Below are 17192 nucleotides of genomic sequence, written 5' to 3'. Positions count from 1 at the left end.
ACATTTGTTTGGACGTAACCTCACTTTGAAAACTCTACACAAAAAGAAAAGTGAGTCCCCTTTAGGTGGAGCTATTACGGATTGGAAGGATGCGCGAAACGGCCGTCAGGCTTAAGCACCCAGCACCCACCGCACCACAACAGGTATCCCACCAGCAATTTGAACTTTGTTTTTGTATCACAGCGCTTACAGCCTGTTTTATTGCATACGCATGTAACAATATTCATTGGAAAATAAATACAGCTTCTAGCAGTGCCGGTTTCTTCCATTTCCTGCTTCCTCTGCCACTATGAACACGTCTCGTAACCAGAGCACGCTAGGCTGTTAGTGGGAATACCGCTACGCCACCGCAAGAGACCCGCTCCTGCAGTAGTGCCAACCTGCTTTTCCCTCTCAGACCATTATACACTTTTTTGCGTTGTTACCCTTTCTGCATGCAGGGTAACGAAGATGGTTGGCGCAGGAGGGCAAAGCATCACACTGCCACGCTCTCCACAAATGTAAAATTGCCTCAAGAAAAAAAGTCTTCATTAGAATTTATGCAAATCTTAACAAAATCCAGAAGTTTTAACTTGGTTTCACTTTTGCGGGGAGCACTGAAAGGTTTAAAGAGACTCAGAGACAAAGTAATGTAAAGCTCTGATACTTACCCGGGGCTTCCGGTAACTGGCTCAGTCGATGCCAGTCTGGATCTACTGCGCACGCACAGACTTCACGTGCATGAGCAGTAGATCCGGACTGACGTCACTGAGCCTGTTACTGGGGCTAACCGCGGCTGAACCACAGAACACGGGAGTATGGCGAGCGACTTAGACGTGTTTATGGGGCGGGAGGAAGCCCCGGGTAAGTATCAGAGCTTTACATTACATTGTCTCTGAGTCTCTTTAAATGGAACCAAAGATGTCCCATTGCTGAAAAAATGAAAGATTCTGTACATACCTGGGGCTTCCTCCAGCCCCATAAGCGCTGATTGATCTCACGCCGCCGTCCACCGCTGCCCGCAACTACGAGAACGGGCTCCTGTCGCTGATGTCATCGGAGCTGGCTACGCAGGAGAAATGCGCCCTCTACGTATCTCTACATACACTGCTGCAGAGATACGCAAAGAGCGCACCTCTGCTACGCTTAGACTGGCTCCGACTGACTGAACAGCGCGGAGCCGGTTCTCGTAGCTGCGGGCAGAGGAGGATGGCGGCATGGGATCGATCAGTGTGTATGGGGCTGGAAGAAGCCCCAGGTATGTATAAAATCTTTATTTTTTGATCTCTGGTTCCCTTTAAGCATCTTTGTTTTACTGTATGGTGATAGCTGCCTAGGCAGAGCTTTCCTGCAGTCTGTGCTAGTTGCTGATAAGAACTAATTGCACTTTGATCTGGCCATACAAACGCAGAACACAGAGAAGTGAATTTCTTCAATAATATGTGGAATAAAGACTTATAAATAAAACTAAGGGCTTAATGAACACCTTAGCTCCATGTACCCTTTGCTTTTAATATGATGGTCATGTGGCCTCTTGGTCTGAGGCAGGGTTTTACAGTGGTGGGAAAGACACAAACTTGGTCCATCTGGTTACATAATCTGTTTCTGCACCAAGGACATTTTTTTCCAGTCTACATGTGGGAGTGGAGTGTACCCAATTATGAGTAGAAAGAGGTCCGCTATATAGTGGACAACCAGGAAAAGAATGGGAGCACATATTTTAAGCTTCTTATTTTCCGTAAACTCTTGAGCTCTGATTTAATTAGTCCACTTCTTTGTTTAATGATTATATCACGTGAACTTTTCCAATTATGTTACAGAACATCCAAAAGGAATGTCTATCCAGGACGAAGAAATGAACTGTAATGTGGGGTTTAGAGACCCAACAGACCAGTCACTTTATGCATTCAGGAGAGAGCCCAGCTATTTTGAAATCCCCACAAAAGACTTTCAACAACCAGCTAAAACCCCCGAGACCCAAGTCCATGAAATCCCAACCAAGGACACGGACACCGCAACACCACCAGTCATGCAGAGCCACGCCTCTTTTACCATTGAGTTTGATGATTGCAGGCCAGGGAAGATTAAAATCAAAGACCATGTTACGAAGTTCTCCATGAGACAGAGGAAGACGGTCGGGAAGGAGACAGCGCCAGCAGAGATGATGTCTGTAGAAAGCAAAGTGGCTGACTGGCTCGTTCAAAATGACCCCAGCCTAATGAGAAGGCCATCTCCTGGAGAAGATGTTTATAGCACTAAAAGTGATCTTCCCATCCACAACAGAACCCTCAAAGGTAAGCCATAATAAACTGAGCCTGAAACTGTATGCTTGTGGACATCTCTCCAAAGACCAATCAATATCTACCAGATATCAGTCCTAAAGCTACGGCACTGCTTTGAACTTGGCTGTGGCAGACAATAAAGACCTCTTTGGCCGAGAATCATGATTCAAACTGGCATGTGTACAGAGCCTCATGGTGCCTCATAAAGCATCAAAACACACACACACACACACACACACACACACACACACACACCGTCTCCAGAGTTCTGTCGCCCAAAGGATCGTGTACCGATCCCAGTCTGGCAACAGAGATACCCCAATGTGTACAAGGCTGAAGAGGTTTATCACCTTGCACTCGTAGCTAATACACAAGGTTTCTGTAGAAATTGGAAAAAAATAACTAAAGTGTATTATGCATGGCCAGGTTTAAAGAGAACCTGAACTGAAAAAAAGTCAAAATAACCATACACAGGTCATACTTGTCTCCTGTGTAGTCTACTCCTCAATCTCCTTCTCCTCTCCTGCATCCACTTCCTGGTCAGCACACTGTTAAACTGTAATATCGCCCACTTAAAGAAAACCTGAACTGAAAATTAAAAGTAAAAATAAACATACACAAGTCATACTTACCTCCTGTGTAGTCTACTCCTCAATCTAAGTTTCCTCTCCTGCGTCCTGTTTGTCCACTGTGATCAATGGAATTCTCCGTCCTCCATTTTGAAAATAGCCATTACACCATAACAGCTTTCTGGTCAGGACACAGTTAAACTGTAACATCGCCCACTTGAGCCATAGGGAAACATGGACACATCAGTTCTACTCTCAGCTGTAACTGACAGCAACTGATATATAACTGACAGCAACTGATATATTTCAGTTCTGACAAAATGTTGTCTGAACTGGAAGGGATCACTGTGAGGCCTCTTGCACACTGCAAGTGATTCTGATTCAGATTCCGCTTTTGAATCAGTTTTTACATCCGATTCAGATTCCGATTTGCAGTGTGCAGGGAGCAAACTGCAAATCGGAATCTGAATCGGATGTAAAAACTGATTAAAAAGCGGAATCTGAATCGCAATCACTTGCAGTGTGCAAGAGGCCTAAGAAGAAAATGGTGAGCTTCTGAGAGGAGCTGATGGCAAGGTAACTATATGTAATGTTCATTTGAAGTTACCTCATGTGCTTATTTTAAATAATTTTACTCAGTACAGGTTCTCTTTAAGCCATAGGGAAACATGAACATTACCTTGCACATTCAGTTGTAACTGACAACTGCTGATATATAACTGGTATATTTTAGTTCTGACAAAATATTGTCAGAACTGGAAGGGCTCACTGAAGAAAATGAGCTTCTGAGAGGAACGGACGGTGAGGTAAGTATGTAACATTCATTTGCAGCTACGTTGTGTGTTTATTTTAAATAATTTTACTCGCTGCCTTCAGGTTCCCTTTAAAGTGTATCTGAGAGGAAAAGATAAAAAAAAAATTCATACATACCTGGGGTTTCCTCCAGCCCCCTTTGGCCTGATCGCTCCCTCTGCGCCGTCTTTTGCCTTCTGGTTCTTCTGTTAGGGGTCCTGGTATCTTTGGCCAGTCTGGGCCAGTCGATGCAAGTGCAGTGCAGCCGTGCATGCTCCCCGCCTCGCTCCTGCGACCAGTAGAGTTCTGCACCTGCGCAATAGTACTGTGCAGGCGCAGAAAGCCTCTGGCAACGGGACCAGTGCGCGCGCATGGGGCTGCGCTTGCGCTGTAAGCCCCGACTGGCCGATGATACTGGCAGCCCTTACGGAATATCCAGGAGACGGAGGATGGTGCTGAGGGAGCGGTCAGGCTGAAGAGGGCTTTGGCCTTTAGGAATTAATCTATTCAACTAGTTTATCTGACAGGAAATTGCATGGTGTGTACCAGGCATAAGAGCTAATTAGACACTTTGATCTAATCTTTGAAATGCCAAAGTGAATTCTTCAGCAACTATATGTGGAATACAGACTTTTCATTGTGTGCTGTGCAAGAGTTCAGGTCCGCATTAATGCTAGGTACACACCGTTCAATTCATCATCAGATCAACGAATCAAACAAATTTTTTTACATGTCCAATCTGTTCCTGATTGATAACTGGATCAATTTTCTGATATGAAAATCCATTGATCAGGAGCAGATCAGATTTTTCAGAAAATATCAGCTCGATCCATCAATCTGACTGGAAATTGAATGGTGTGTACCTAGCATATTTATTTTTTCATACCACTCTAAAGTGTAAAACACTTTTAAAGAGAAACCGTAACCAAGAATTGAACTTCATCCCAATCATTAGCTAATACCCTTCCCCATGATAAATATTTTCCTTTTCACAAACTGATCATCAGGGGGCTCTGTATGACTGATATTGTGGTGAAACCGCTCACACAGTGTGATGTCAGGACCATGGTTCTGACATCACACTGTGGGAGTCTTGTTGCATTGTGGGAGATAACCGCTGTTTACAGCTGTTTCCAACTGCCAAAAAGCAAGCAGCATCTCCTTCCACTGACATCACCTGCCAGCAGTAAAAATGTCACCATGTGATAAATGTCAGAATGTAAATCAGGGAGAGGAAAGATTTTACAATGGGCAAACACTGACGAAATCATTTATACATAATTATTGTAAAAATGAAGCACTTTATTACATTGTCACCAGAGTTCCTCTTTAATGTAATTTTCCATTTAGTGAACTGTTTATCTGTGACACACTGCCTTTTCTGTCCACTTAAAAGTATTTTCTTTTTATCAAGGTAATCGGCATGAAGATGGTACGCAAAGCGATTCAGAAGATCCAGCTGTGCCAGTCCCTGAAAAAGAGTCCTTACCTGTACCAAACGATCAGACAAAACTTCAGCGCCAGATAAAACGAGAACCCGAAGAACTGCTGCACAACCAACAAGCATTCGTCATAGAATTTTTTGACGAGGACACTCCTCGAAAAAAGAGATCTCAGTCCTTCACACACAGTGCCAATGGTTCCCAAAATGATATTGACCCTAATGCCAAAGGGAAGGTCGAGAAGCGGAAGGTGGTTGTTCCTCCAGAGAAGCCAACTACAAATGGAACATCTCCACCACCAACTATGACCAAACCTCCGACAAACTCCACTTCATTTCCTCAAAGATCCAACTCCTTCAGGAGAGAGAAGACCGACGACCGGATTACTACGTCTACTCCAGTAGCAGCAAAGCCACCTGTGAAAAACTTTGGAAGCGTTGGCAAGAGGTCCAAACTGGCACAGGAGTATGTTAATGAACTGATGAGGGAGGAGTTAGAGGCTGCCAAGAAAGCCACTGAAAAGCCCATGAGCCTGCCTTTACAACCTGCAGTAATCCAACAAACCCCCAGCCACATGGAGTCTTCCTCTATGGTACCTTCACTTCCTCTACTACCTGATAACAGGCTTATGAGAGGCAAGAAGAATGAGGAAGAGGATAGCTTGAGTGATGCTGGGACATATACAATTGAAACTGAGAATCAGGATCAAGAGGTTGAAGAGGCCAGGAGAAAGATAGATGAGGTAAACCTCCTTCCTAAAGGTCTCTCTGTTCTTGCAATGCATTTTATATAGTGTTTGCTTATTTTATTTTTACAGAGTACATTGTACATGCGTTTAAAAGTACGTACATAAATTAAATTAATGACTGGTAAACAGTTTAATGTCTGTACAGGCACCTGCCATGTATCTACCAGGCAACCGTTGCCAGACAGGGCCGGTTCTAGACTTTGTGCTGCCTGAGGCAAACTTGTGAGGGTCCCCCCCCCCCTTCCCGAATTGGAATGATCGCACTGCACCTGACAATTTGCACCGCACGTTATAGCTGCGGTGAGCTTCCCAAAACATACCCTTAGTATAGGTAGGTAGCCAGGTATAGGTGCCTCAAGTATTGGTAGCTAGGTACAGTTGCCCCCAGTATAGGTTGGCCAGGCACTCTCTTCACTTCCTGTTTCTGCCTGGTGCTGTCCCCAGGCTTCTGCCGCCTGAGGAAGTCGCCTCACTTGGCATCATGGGCGGACCGGGCGTTTTGCCAGACCTTCATATTAGGACTATTTTGTATTAACTTTTTGGGGGAGTAGACAAATAAGTAATTGTATCTGTAATCATAAATACATGGTTTTCCTTTAAGCGCTTAATGCCCCTCCATTGCAGGGTGAAAACAGGGGCGCGCACGTGCACATGCATGAGCTTCTGCAGGCGCGTGCATGTGCATTTCAGCAGACAGAACGGACATTTATTAAATGTCATTTTTGCACTAATTACTGCACATAGGATTTTTATAAATGTCCATTTTGCCTTACATGGTTAATGGGTGCATGAGGAGAGCTGAAACAGAAGTTTTACTCACCTGGAGCTTCTTTCAACTCTTAGAAATCTGAGGTCCCACGCCAAAGTTCCACTCCGCTCCAGGCTGCCGTGGTCATCTCCGTAAGATCACGGCCGTCGCCCAGGTCATTGTCTTCTGCGCATCAGTGCCTCTCGTGATCGTGCGTGTGCGGCAGGGAGAACTGTGAGCTTGCGCAGTTCAGAAACTTGAACTGCACAATCGCTCCTGGCTATGGGAGTGCGATCACAAGAGGCGACGCAGGTGCAGAACACCACAACTTGGCCTAGCGTATGGGAATGGCAAAACTCAATACAAACACAAAATGCTGCTGATTTCTATTTAAAATTCTTGTTTCTCTTACTACTACTGCTAACCCTTCCCCTCTCAGTCCATTACTAAAAATAAGTGCAGTTCAACTTTATTATGAGTATGAACTTGAATTTTAAGAGCTGAAATCAACACGCTTCTAAAAACACAGACACGTGGCCTCATCCTTGCTTTGGGCGAAACACAGTTTAACGTCCACATGTTTAGACAGGATCTGATCTGGTTTCCCAACTAACGTGCTGAGATGGACTTGTTTAACTTTATGCATACTATTCTCTGTTATCTCGTGTTACTGAGGGCAGGCCAAAAGTATCCGAGGCAAAACATTTTTATGGCTATAATTTATTTGCGCATGTCACTCAAGTTATGAAACGCAAATTTCTCAGGCTTGGGCATGTCATCTTGCCATTGCATAGGGTGACAAATGTATATGAAATATGCAGTGTAACTAGTGCCACCCGCTAGACCAGGGGTGTCAAACTCAAGTATGTTATTGGCCAAAATCTAAAACGTAGTCCTGTCATGGGGCCAAATAGTTAAGATTTAACAGTTATTGAACAGTCAAAGTGGTGGGCCTATAGTGCTTTTTATAACACGGTGAAGCAGTTTAATATTTGCATCTCCAGTGCTGTTTCTGGTCTTCAAACCATACAATCCATTGTTTAGAAATTAGCTTTTCTGCTGAGGCAGCCAGCTGACACAGCTGAGAGATCAAATTACAGATGTGATTACTCACAGATGGGGGATTAGACTTGCTAAACTCTCGAAATACATACAGGGTGCATTTCTCGGTTTTCCTTCTGTCCTGCACGAGAGCTCAGGTCCACTTTAACCAAGCTGCAGATTGCACCGGCAGTCATTTATGGGTTGTACGATCCTGTTAGAAAGGCAGTAGACTAATGCATTATCCATCTAATAAATGTTTTTTCATTTAGGTGTTCGGAGTCTTTGATCCGGAGGAGTATTCCATGATATCTTCAGCAGCTTACAGACCAGTCATCAAACTGGATAAAGAGGAGTCCTCTGTGAAAGCGGACAGTATGACTCACAAGGCTATGGTGTTGTCAGTAACGCAGACTTCAAACACGGTGACTAATTCCCAGGCTGAGGGGCAGGTGAGCTTTATCTTTCCATGATTATGCCTTGCTGAAGGGAACCTCTACTGGCTGTCACTCCATTTTATTCAGCTTTTTCAAAAGGTTTACGAGCCTACAAACCGTTGTTAATTACTTGTGCACTACTTTTGCTGGAACTATTTTCTAGGAATAATAATTTATTAGGTGGTGCAGACTCATTACTCAGTGGGGAGCAGGTAGTCGATTAGTTTACAAAAGTTTCTGCAGTTGTTGTAGGTTTGCTCCCACAAAGTCAGTACAAATGTCATAGAGCAGTGATCCCCAACCCTGTCCTCAAGGCCCACCAACAGTGCATGTTTTGTGGAAATCCACAGGGGTAGGTAATCTGCTGAGACACCAATTACCCCACCTGTGCATGTTTGTGGTTTTCTGCAAAACATGTACTTTTGGTGGGCCTTGAGGACAGAGTTGGGGAACTCGGCCATAGAGTACACGTATTATAAGTGAAACAGAACAGCTTGGCTAAGGCAAGCTCTGATATATTTTAAAGGACACCTGTAATAAGGTTAAACAAAACCTTAGATATTTACCTCAGTACACACTACCAACTGATGTCCCCCGTCGGGGATAAGGACCTGACCCCCTTGGGCAACATCGCTGGGCTGGGCGGGCTGCAAGCATGCATGCCAGCTGTGTAGCTGACTACATGCTGTGCGGCAGGACGATGAGCGCCAGGTGCATGGCGTCACAAGGCAGGTGGGGGAGTGGCACGAACAGTGGGATTGGCGTCACTGAGGTGGAACAGATCCGACGGGCAAATCTCTCGCAGGTTGGGGGTCAGGGGGTTGGTGGCTGCCGTACACACGTCTGATTATCGGCTGAGGTGGTTATCGGCTGCCTCCGCTGAATTAAAGGAAAGGTCCAAGGAGTTTAAAAATAGAAAAATCCACTTTCCTGGGGCTTCTTCCAGCCCCTGGCATCCGTCCTGTGCCCTCGCTGCAGCTCTGGTGGCTCCCGGTTCCCTCCGGTGGAGAAGCTGACCTTGCCAGGTTGGCTTCGAAGTTGGCTTCTCCTGCGCTCCAGCGTGCGGCTCACTGGTCGTGCTGATGTCATCTGGACTGTACAGCGCAGGCACACAGTCCAGATGACGTCAGCGTGACTCTGAGAGCCGCTCACGCAGGCACAGTAGGAATCCTGTGCTGGAGGGGACCTAGGACCACCAGCGGAGAGCGGAGCTGTGGTGAGGGCACAGAACTGCTGCCAGGGGTTGGAGGGAGCCTCAGGTAAGTGGATTTTTTTATTTTTAACTTGCTTGGATGTGTCCTTTAACCACCCTGGCATTCTATTAAGATCGCCAGGGCAGCTGCGGGAGGGTTTTTTTTTTAATAAAAAAAAAACTATTTCATGCAGCCAACTGAAAGTTGGCTGCATGAAAGCCCACTAGAGGGCGCTCCTATCCCGTATTTCTGATCGCCTCCGGCGATCCGCAGTAACAAGGAAGGCCGCAATGAGCGGCCTTCCTTGTTTCGTTTTGCTCGTCGCCATGGCGACGAGCGGAGTGACGTCATGGACGTCCGTCTGACGTCAGCCGCCTCCGATCCAGCCCTCAGCGCTGGCCGGAACTGTTTGTTCCGGCTGCGCAGGGCGGCTGGGGGCGACGGCGGCGATCAGGTAGCACACGCGGCTGGCAAAGTGCCGGCTGCGTGTGCTGCTTTTTACAGGGAGCAAATCGGCCCAGCAGGGCCTGAGCGGCAGCCACCGGCGGTAATGGACGAGCTGAGCTCGTCCATACCGCTAAGGTGGTTAAGTCAGGTGTGTGTACGAGCCTTAAGGGGAAGCATCTGGATGGTCCAGATGGTTTCCTGATCTGTGTATACCCCACCCCCTTGCTGCGACCTTCAAAACTATCTACAACTTAAATGTCTTAAGATTGCTGGCGGCCCCGCTCCCCTCAGTGTATGAGCATGGCTGCCCTGGGCAAGCTCAGAAAGAGTTTGCTGATGAGTTCAGGTGTACAGGTAGCTGCGATGCATCCTGCTCTGTGTGGAAAGGAAAGTTAATTGGATATTACTGGGTGTTCTCTACTTGCAACAAGTACACCAAAGAATTTCTGATCATTGCGAAAAAATACTTACCGGTATTTTAGTTTCCAGGCAATTTTAAACATTTTCTAGCTGGCTGCAGACTTAAATGAAAAGGTCATTTATTTAAAACCTTAAATAACAAGGTGATTTCATTACACCTGAAATGTCATACCACGTTTTAAAGCAACCCTATACAATAACCTATAGGCAGGGTTGTTTTTTTTTAACTCTTACATATACTATCTGAAATATAATTTAGCTGAAGGTGGTCTTTCAGTTTATGTTTTCTTTAAAGTGACTCCATCTAGAAGGATATGGAAAATGCTATATACGGTATGTTTCCTTTAAACTCTGCTAGGTGACTGGCTGACCTGGTGATCTCTGGGCCTCAATTTGTCAATGACACTGATGACACTGTGTCACAGTCCGATGACACTGTGTGCATTGCATGTGTGTGATTCAGATACTAATAAAGCAGAAAGTATCAGAAGGACAGCTAGGGAACGGACATAAATATAGCAACATCCATATATACCTCTCACTTCAAGGTCACTTTATTGACAGAGTAGTCATTTTATAACCCAGCTCCACCCCAAATATTTTTTTTGTTTTCTATTACTTAGAATGAGAAAGGGAAGGGCAAGAAACATTTTACGTTTGTTATTTGTGTCTGTGTTCCTGCTGGATAGATTTCCTCCCGTTTCTTGTCTTTTATGAGACATGACAGAAGCAGGAATTGCTTCCAGAAAACAATTTTAAACCTTAGGGCTAGTTCATTCTGGGTGATTTTTCAGCGAGTTAGTGATCACTGGCGATCAGCAAAATGCTGCTACTAATGCAAGTTAATGGTAGTGTTCACACTGTAGTGATCGCCAGTGATTAGCGATTTGCTGATGGTGCATGCAGCATTTTTGGAGCGATTGCATTTCAATGTTATAGAATTACAACACGCAATCACTCCTAAATCTCTTTCCTGTACAGTGGAAAAACAGCTTTTTGCTAATCGGCAAAACGCTACCAAAGCCCCCATTGGGAACTACAGTTTCTAATCCGTCCCCATTCTATAAGAAAGATTGCTTTCTTTACAGATGGTCAATGATACTAATAGTATATTTTGGCCAGATGGTATTTTATTCAGATTGGAAATGGACCAGTCAAAATCACTAGCTGCTGCATGCGACTGAACCAATCCGAAAGCCTCGAACACAGGTAGGACAATTGGCACATCTGCTGACAGTGCAGAGTGGAGGCTCTACAGATATGCCACTTACGCTTTCTATGGCTGGGGGGCGGAGCCAATGAGGAGTGGGGGGGGGGGGGGCAATGAGGAGTGGCATAGAGCTGGCGAGGTGACCGGAGAGAACTGAACAAGCATGCAGCAGATCAGGTGTTTGACATTCTTGTCAGATCTGACAAGATTAGCTGCATGCTTGTTTCTTGTTTTATTCAGACACTACTGCAGTCCAATAGATCAGCAGGGCTGCCAGGCAACTGGTATTGTTTAAAAGGAAATAAATAGGGCAGCCTCAATATACACCTCACTTCAGGTTCCCTTTAACCTTATTTCTATCCAAGTTAGATTTCTGAGGTAATTTCTTCTGTTTCAGGATTTGTAGTTCACGTTTTGTTCCCATTATTCACAGAGCTCAAAATCGTCAGGTTCCAGCAGTAAAGGTGGACAGAAGTGGGTTTCACGATGGGCAAGTCTTGCGGACAGCTACCCAGACGCCTCTCCAACATCTCCCTTAGAGAGCCAAACTGTGCAGAATGGTAAGTTTCACAGATGTTCTAAGTAAAGTGTTGAGGAGGCCCGTTCTAAACGCAAACATACTTATCGGCAAGGTCTGGTACTCAGAAACCTATAGAAACAATCTGATTGCTCATTCATCGGGAGTGAATCGTTCTACTTCTTGATCAAGAATGACCAAGAAATGATTGGTTTCTTCGTCATTAGATGGTCAGATGTGGCAGCAAGTATCTATTTGAACCTGAAGCCTGACAGAACATGTATCCCTCAAATATGCATACGTTTGTTTGGCATTACCATCCGATTGAGGAAATTGGTCCGAAAGATTGATCACCCAAAAAAGGGTTGTCCGCGGATCTGGTTTGTATACATCTTGGGTGTCTCCAGAGATCTCCAAGCATCTTCAGTCATAAGTGATGCACCTAACCTGGACTGATTTATTTATTTATTTTTGAAAATGGGCTGACAAATTGTAAAAAAAAGAATAGCAACCCTTTGTGGGTCATTTTAGAATACAGTGGATAGTGAATTACTAGCTATACTGTAGCAGTTTCGCACAGGCGCCCACAGTGGGATATTTTCCTTTGCTTTACTTCCTTTCTCCGATTTCCTTGGAGTTTTGCGGCTTAATATTTAAACCACTTTATGACAAGCTGACTTATAAAAATGTCCAGCCAGAGCCTCTTAATGGCTCCAGGACGTTTTTATAAGTCACAGTGCTGCTTCTGCTGTGCATGTGCGTGTGCGTGCTCCCGTGCGTGGACGTGCATCACCGTGCACGTGAAAATAGTGGAAGAAAAAATCCACCAAAGAAAAAATCCACCTTTATTTCCAAATACTATATTGTCACCATACTTTGTACTAGGGACATAATTAAAATCTTGTGATAACCAGGACAAATGGGTAGATACAATGTATGGGTTTTATGCACAGTAGCAGTGTTTATATTAAAACTATAGGGGATAAAATTGTAGAAATAGTGTATTTTTTTATTTTTTCCTTGTTTTTCCCTTTAAAATGCATAGAAAATAAAGTAATTACTGAAAACAAATAACCCAAAAAGCCTAATTGGTGGTGAAAAAAACAAGATCTAGATCATTTCATTGTGATTAGTAGTGATTAAGCTATTGGCAAATGAAAGGTGAAAGTCGCTCTTGCCCGTTAGGGTAAAAACGCCTTTGGGGTGAAGTGGTTAATATGAAAATTGGTAGTTCCGCAGATTGAAGACACCTTCCGCTACCTTCTCCCATTGTACAAAATGTTATGCTTCCTCTCTCACTCTTTGGGATATTGCCTCACTTCCTGTTTGGACAGGAAGTAATGTAATTTCTCACAGATAATTTAAAATATTGCAGTTTTAGGATCAGCGTTGCATATAGAAAACTAGCATTTACTGAGCAGTTCAGCAACAGCAGTCTGTATTTTTGAGTTGGACACTAGAGCAAGCAGTTTCGTCATTCTTTGTGTAGGACAATAAATACTGAATTAATGATTATGTTTGCAAGTCAACCATAGATATACAGATTTTCTAAAAATGTTGATCGCTATGTTAATTGACCTTTATTTTTGTATGGCTTTATCAGTTCATTAGCTGCTTTCTTTTTTTATAGTTGTGGGTCATCTCAACGAGCACACAGAACTTCCAGGGGATGGTGACCCTACTTTTCCCTCAAGGACAAGGCGACTTCTTCCACAACTCCCTCCCAGTGACAAATCTGAAAGTCCTACTCCTGCCATTCTGGTGTTCACAGAACCCATCTCTGACCCTCCCCAAAAAATTGCTGTAGAATGTGGTGAGAAAACTCCATCAGAGCCAAACAGTTTGCTGATCCTCCAAGAGGACTTGGATCCAGATAGTCTTAGCGATACCAGTAAGTCTGATGATGGTATCTTGTCTAGCAGAAAATCTAACCCATCACCTAATTCATCTAGAACTGTTTGGAGAAGAGATGAATTTGGTAATCGTGAACCAAATGTTCCTAGAACCAATAAAGTTGCTGCTGAACTCAAATCTACTTCGTTTTATGTAGGTGGTGCTAATGACCTGGGGATTAATTTGCCCCACACAAATGCTGCATTACCTATTGTAGAAACGCACAAAGAATATAAAAGTCATGATGTCCAGGCTAAATCAAAGGTCAACCATCACCCTTTACAGGACACTGCAAGCACCGGACAGCTTGTCAACCAACTACTGCAGAAAGATAATGGATCCTCTGGGGAGTCTGTTTCATTCAATAGGCAGGAAAGCTTTACCAAAGAGAAATCTAGTAGTAATATCTCCCCTAATATGCTTCCACATATCTCAACCCATCCTTTGCTAAAAGATCTTAATGTCACAAAGTCCACCACTGACTACAGCCAAGAGACTCGCCTAATTCTCAAAGAAACAGAGACTGCTCTTGCAGCTCTTGAAGCCAAGCTCTTTTCACAGAATCACATTGAGGGCATTGACAGTGTTCAGTGCCCTCCTGATGACTCCTTGTCTGGAGATTCCGACGTAGATACAGCTAGCACAGTCAGTCTGGTTAGTGATAAGAATGTGCCAAGTCATCCTCAAAAAAACAGAATTGTGGGACTTCATAAGGACAAGTCCTCCTCTACTTCAGCTATCCAAGATCAGTATGGGCAACCCAGTGCTAGAGACAGACTGTCTGAAAAACGTAGAACAGGACCGACTGAAGTAGGGACCAGGAGAGATGCAACCAAGCGTTTTGAAATGAAGCGCAGCACTGGTCCTCGTGGTTCCCTTGACTTTACAGATGAGGAAAGATGTACCAGTCTTCCTTACATGCCAGCTGATACTGTATCCTCAGACTATGAACATTCTTCATCAAGGAATCTCTCAAGAAGGAAACCTTTTGCCCAGTCAGTGAAGGAGGATTCGAACAGAATTGCAACGAATGCTCAGAAAGTTCAACAAGCTCTCACACGGTCAAATAGCTTGTCAACACCCAGGCCTACTAGGGCTTCTAAGTTACGGCGAGCCCGACTAGGTGACGCCTCGGACAATGAAAGTGCAGAAGCCGAAAGGCTGAATGTTAGTCCAGAATTATCCTCTACCAATTCTTCCTCAGCTAAAAGCTCTAATGAGTCCAGAAAGCTTTCTCGGCTTGATATCCTTGCAATGCCAAGAAAACGGACTGGGTCCTTCAATGTTCCGAGTGACTCTGAAGTAGTAATTACCCCACGAACAGGGTTTTCAGGGCGCAGCGTAGACCAAAATTATATGAATCGTAAGCCAGCTGTGGCAGAGGTCAAACAGCCTGTAAAGAAACCAGTAGCACCCACAACTAAACAGCCTTTAACAAGAGCACGACCTGGTAGTGTCAAGTACTCTTCCACTTCTAGTAAGTTTACTTGATTTTGTTTTGAATATCGCATTATATTCCTTGCTTATCTCGTTCACAAAACCCTTTCTTGTTTTCTTATGTGGGTACATGATCAGCCACAGTATTAAATTCCCTGACGGGTCATTTAAGTTGAAATAGACCAAAATGGCACCGGGAAATTGAGGCGTACCATGTTCCACCATAGGCTGTAATGTGAACTACAGCTATAGCTGCACTTAGTAATTTGGGTGCTGTCAAAAGATCTACCGTCATCAGACAGTAATTTGGGTGCACTTATTGCTACCTGTATTTCCATTGGGGGAGGTGTTCCTCTATGGACCTTTGTGGTTTTAAGATGAATACTGGTAGTGCTGGGCACAGGAAATGAAAGACTGCAATAAGTCAGGGATTCTAACTCTTTTTTTTATTTTTTTACAGATGAAGACTAAGGCTTCTTGCACACAGGGACGTTACAGGCGCATGTTAGTGCAGCCTGTAACGCTCCCCCAACGCACAGCAATGTAACACAAGTGGGCTGTTCACACTGCCCACGTTGCGTTACATTGTAACGCAGCAAAGTGCTGCATGCTGTGCGTTCTCCGCGGCTAAGCCGCGTTAGACTGTTTGCACATGCTCAGTCATGTTGGGGAGGAGGGGAGAGCGGCCGGGCACATGGCTAATTAATATTCACTGCACTCAGTGACGTGCAGTGTTTACTTCCTGGAGCGGCTGCTCTGTGCGGCGATTGGTCAGGCGGGACCACGTGATGCCGCATGCGTCCAAGAGTATGCATCGAGGCATCACGGACGCCAGAGTGAGCTGCAAAACGCGGCTCACTCCGACGTCCACACCAGAGAGCACCAGGCGTTGCGTTAGCGGCACGTTATGTGCCCTATAACGTCCCATAAATGCAACGTCCTGGTGTATAACTAGCCTAATAGAATAGCAATGAAAATACAAAAGTGATTCTAAATGAGGACCAGTATGTCCATGTTGACCCTTGCTGGCCATGGGTACATTAATTTCAGGACTAGACATTGGCACAATGGAAAAAGGTGGTCTGATTTATCATGTTTTCTTTGGCTTCCAGAGTCCCTAACATGGAATCTGATGGAGCTTCTATGGGATGTGCTGATCCTTAGAAGCCCTACTTCTTAGCGTTCCAGATGAAAAGGATCTGATGTTAATGTTCTACCCAGTTACCTCAGAACACCTTCAGAGGTCTTGCAAAGTCAATGCCTTAATGTATCAGAGCTGTTTTGGTGGCACAAGGGGAGCCTACACTTTATTAGGCCAGTGCTTTTAATATTGTGGCTGATCTGTGTATATTTATTTATGTATTTAATTCTCTGGGTGGCTGTGGTGAAACACAATTCAAATGCAAATAAAACACCCATTCAGAGTACAGGTGATGCTATTCAAAGGCAAAGTAATGGGAAACAGCCATAGACGATTTCTACAAACACTATTTACTGCTTATAATTGTGGCATGGTCGATTATGGCATATTAGGGACAAATGCCCCCAATAGTCCAGATAATCAGACTATTATTTTAGGTCTACTCCAATTTTTATGTGTTAATAACAGAAAAATAAAACACCCTTAAAGGGCAACTTCAGCCTAAATAAACATACTGTCATTAAAGCGGACCCAAACCAAACATTTTTTTAATTAGTTGCACCACTCTGACACATACAAAGATAAACACTCCTTCAAGCCTATGAGCATTTCAGTGCATGCTTTTCACCCTCCTCTTTGCATAACTAGGGTTATACAGGTGGCAGCCATTAGCAACTCCTCCTTTGCTGGACACCATCTACTCCACCAGTTTGATTATTTCCCGGCAATATGAAAGGAAGGGAGGGGTTTCTCCAATAAATGTAAAATGTTTTATATTTGTCATCATGCAGCTGAAAAAAGGTTGCTATTTATTATTATAATTTAGAAAATAGATTTTATTTCTGAAATCTTGTATTTTTAGTTTGGGTCCACTTTAAGTTTTATTAGTAGTAATG

At 44.2% G+C, this 17192-nt stretch overlaps 1 protein-coding gene across 3 annotated transcripts in view; it reads left to right on the top strand.

Annotated features, from left to right (window-relative positions):
* CEP170B (centrosomal protein 170B) overlaps positions 1–17192 on the top strand; it is a 127752-nt gene that overhangs the window by 61580 nt on the left and 48980 nt on the right. For all 3 annotated transcript variants that reach the window (XM_068254262.1, XM_068254261.1, XM_068254260.1), the window contains exons 8-12: positions 1800–2273; positions 5037–5806; positions 7874–8053; positions 11742–11868; positions 13456–15195. In XM_068254262.1, coding sequence (XP_068110363.1) covers positions 1800–2273; positions 5037–5806; positions 7874–8053; positions 11742–11868; positions 13456–15195 — 3291 coding nt within the window. The remainder of the gene's footprint in view (positions 1–1799; positions 2274–5036; positions 5807–7873; positions 8054–11741; positions 11869–13455; positions 15196–17192) is intronic.

The sequence above is a fragment of the Hyperolius riggenbachi genome, chromosome 9 (genome assembly GCF_040937935.1).
Source record: "Hyperolius riggenbachi isolate aHypRig1 chromosome 9, aHypRig1.pri, whole genome shotgun sequence".
NCBI lineage: Eukaryota > Metazoa > Chordata > Amphibia > Anura > Hyperoliidae > Hyperolius > Hyperolius riggenbachi.
The sequence above is the reverse complement of the archived record's forward strand: the minus strand, read 5'-3'. Positions and strand labels throughout refer to the sequence as shown.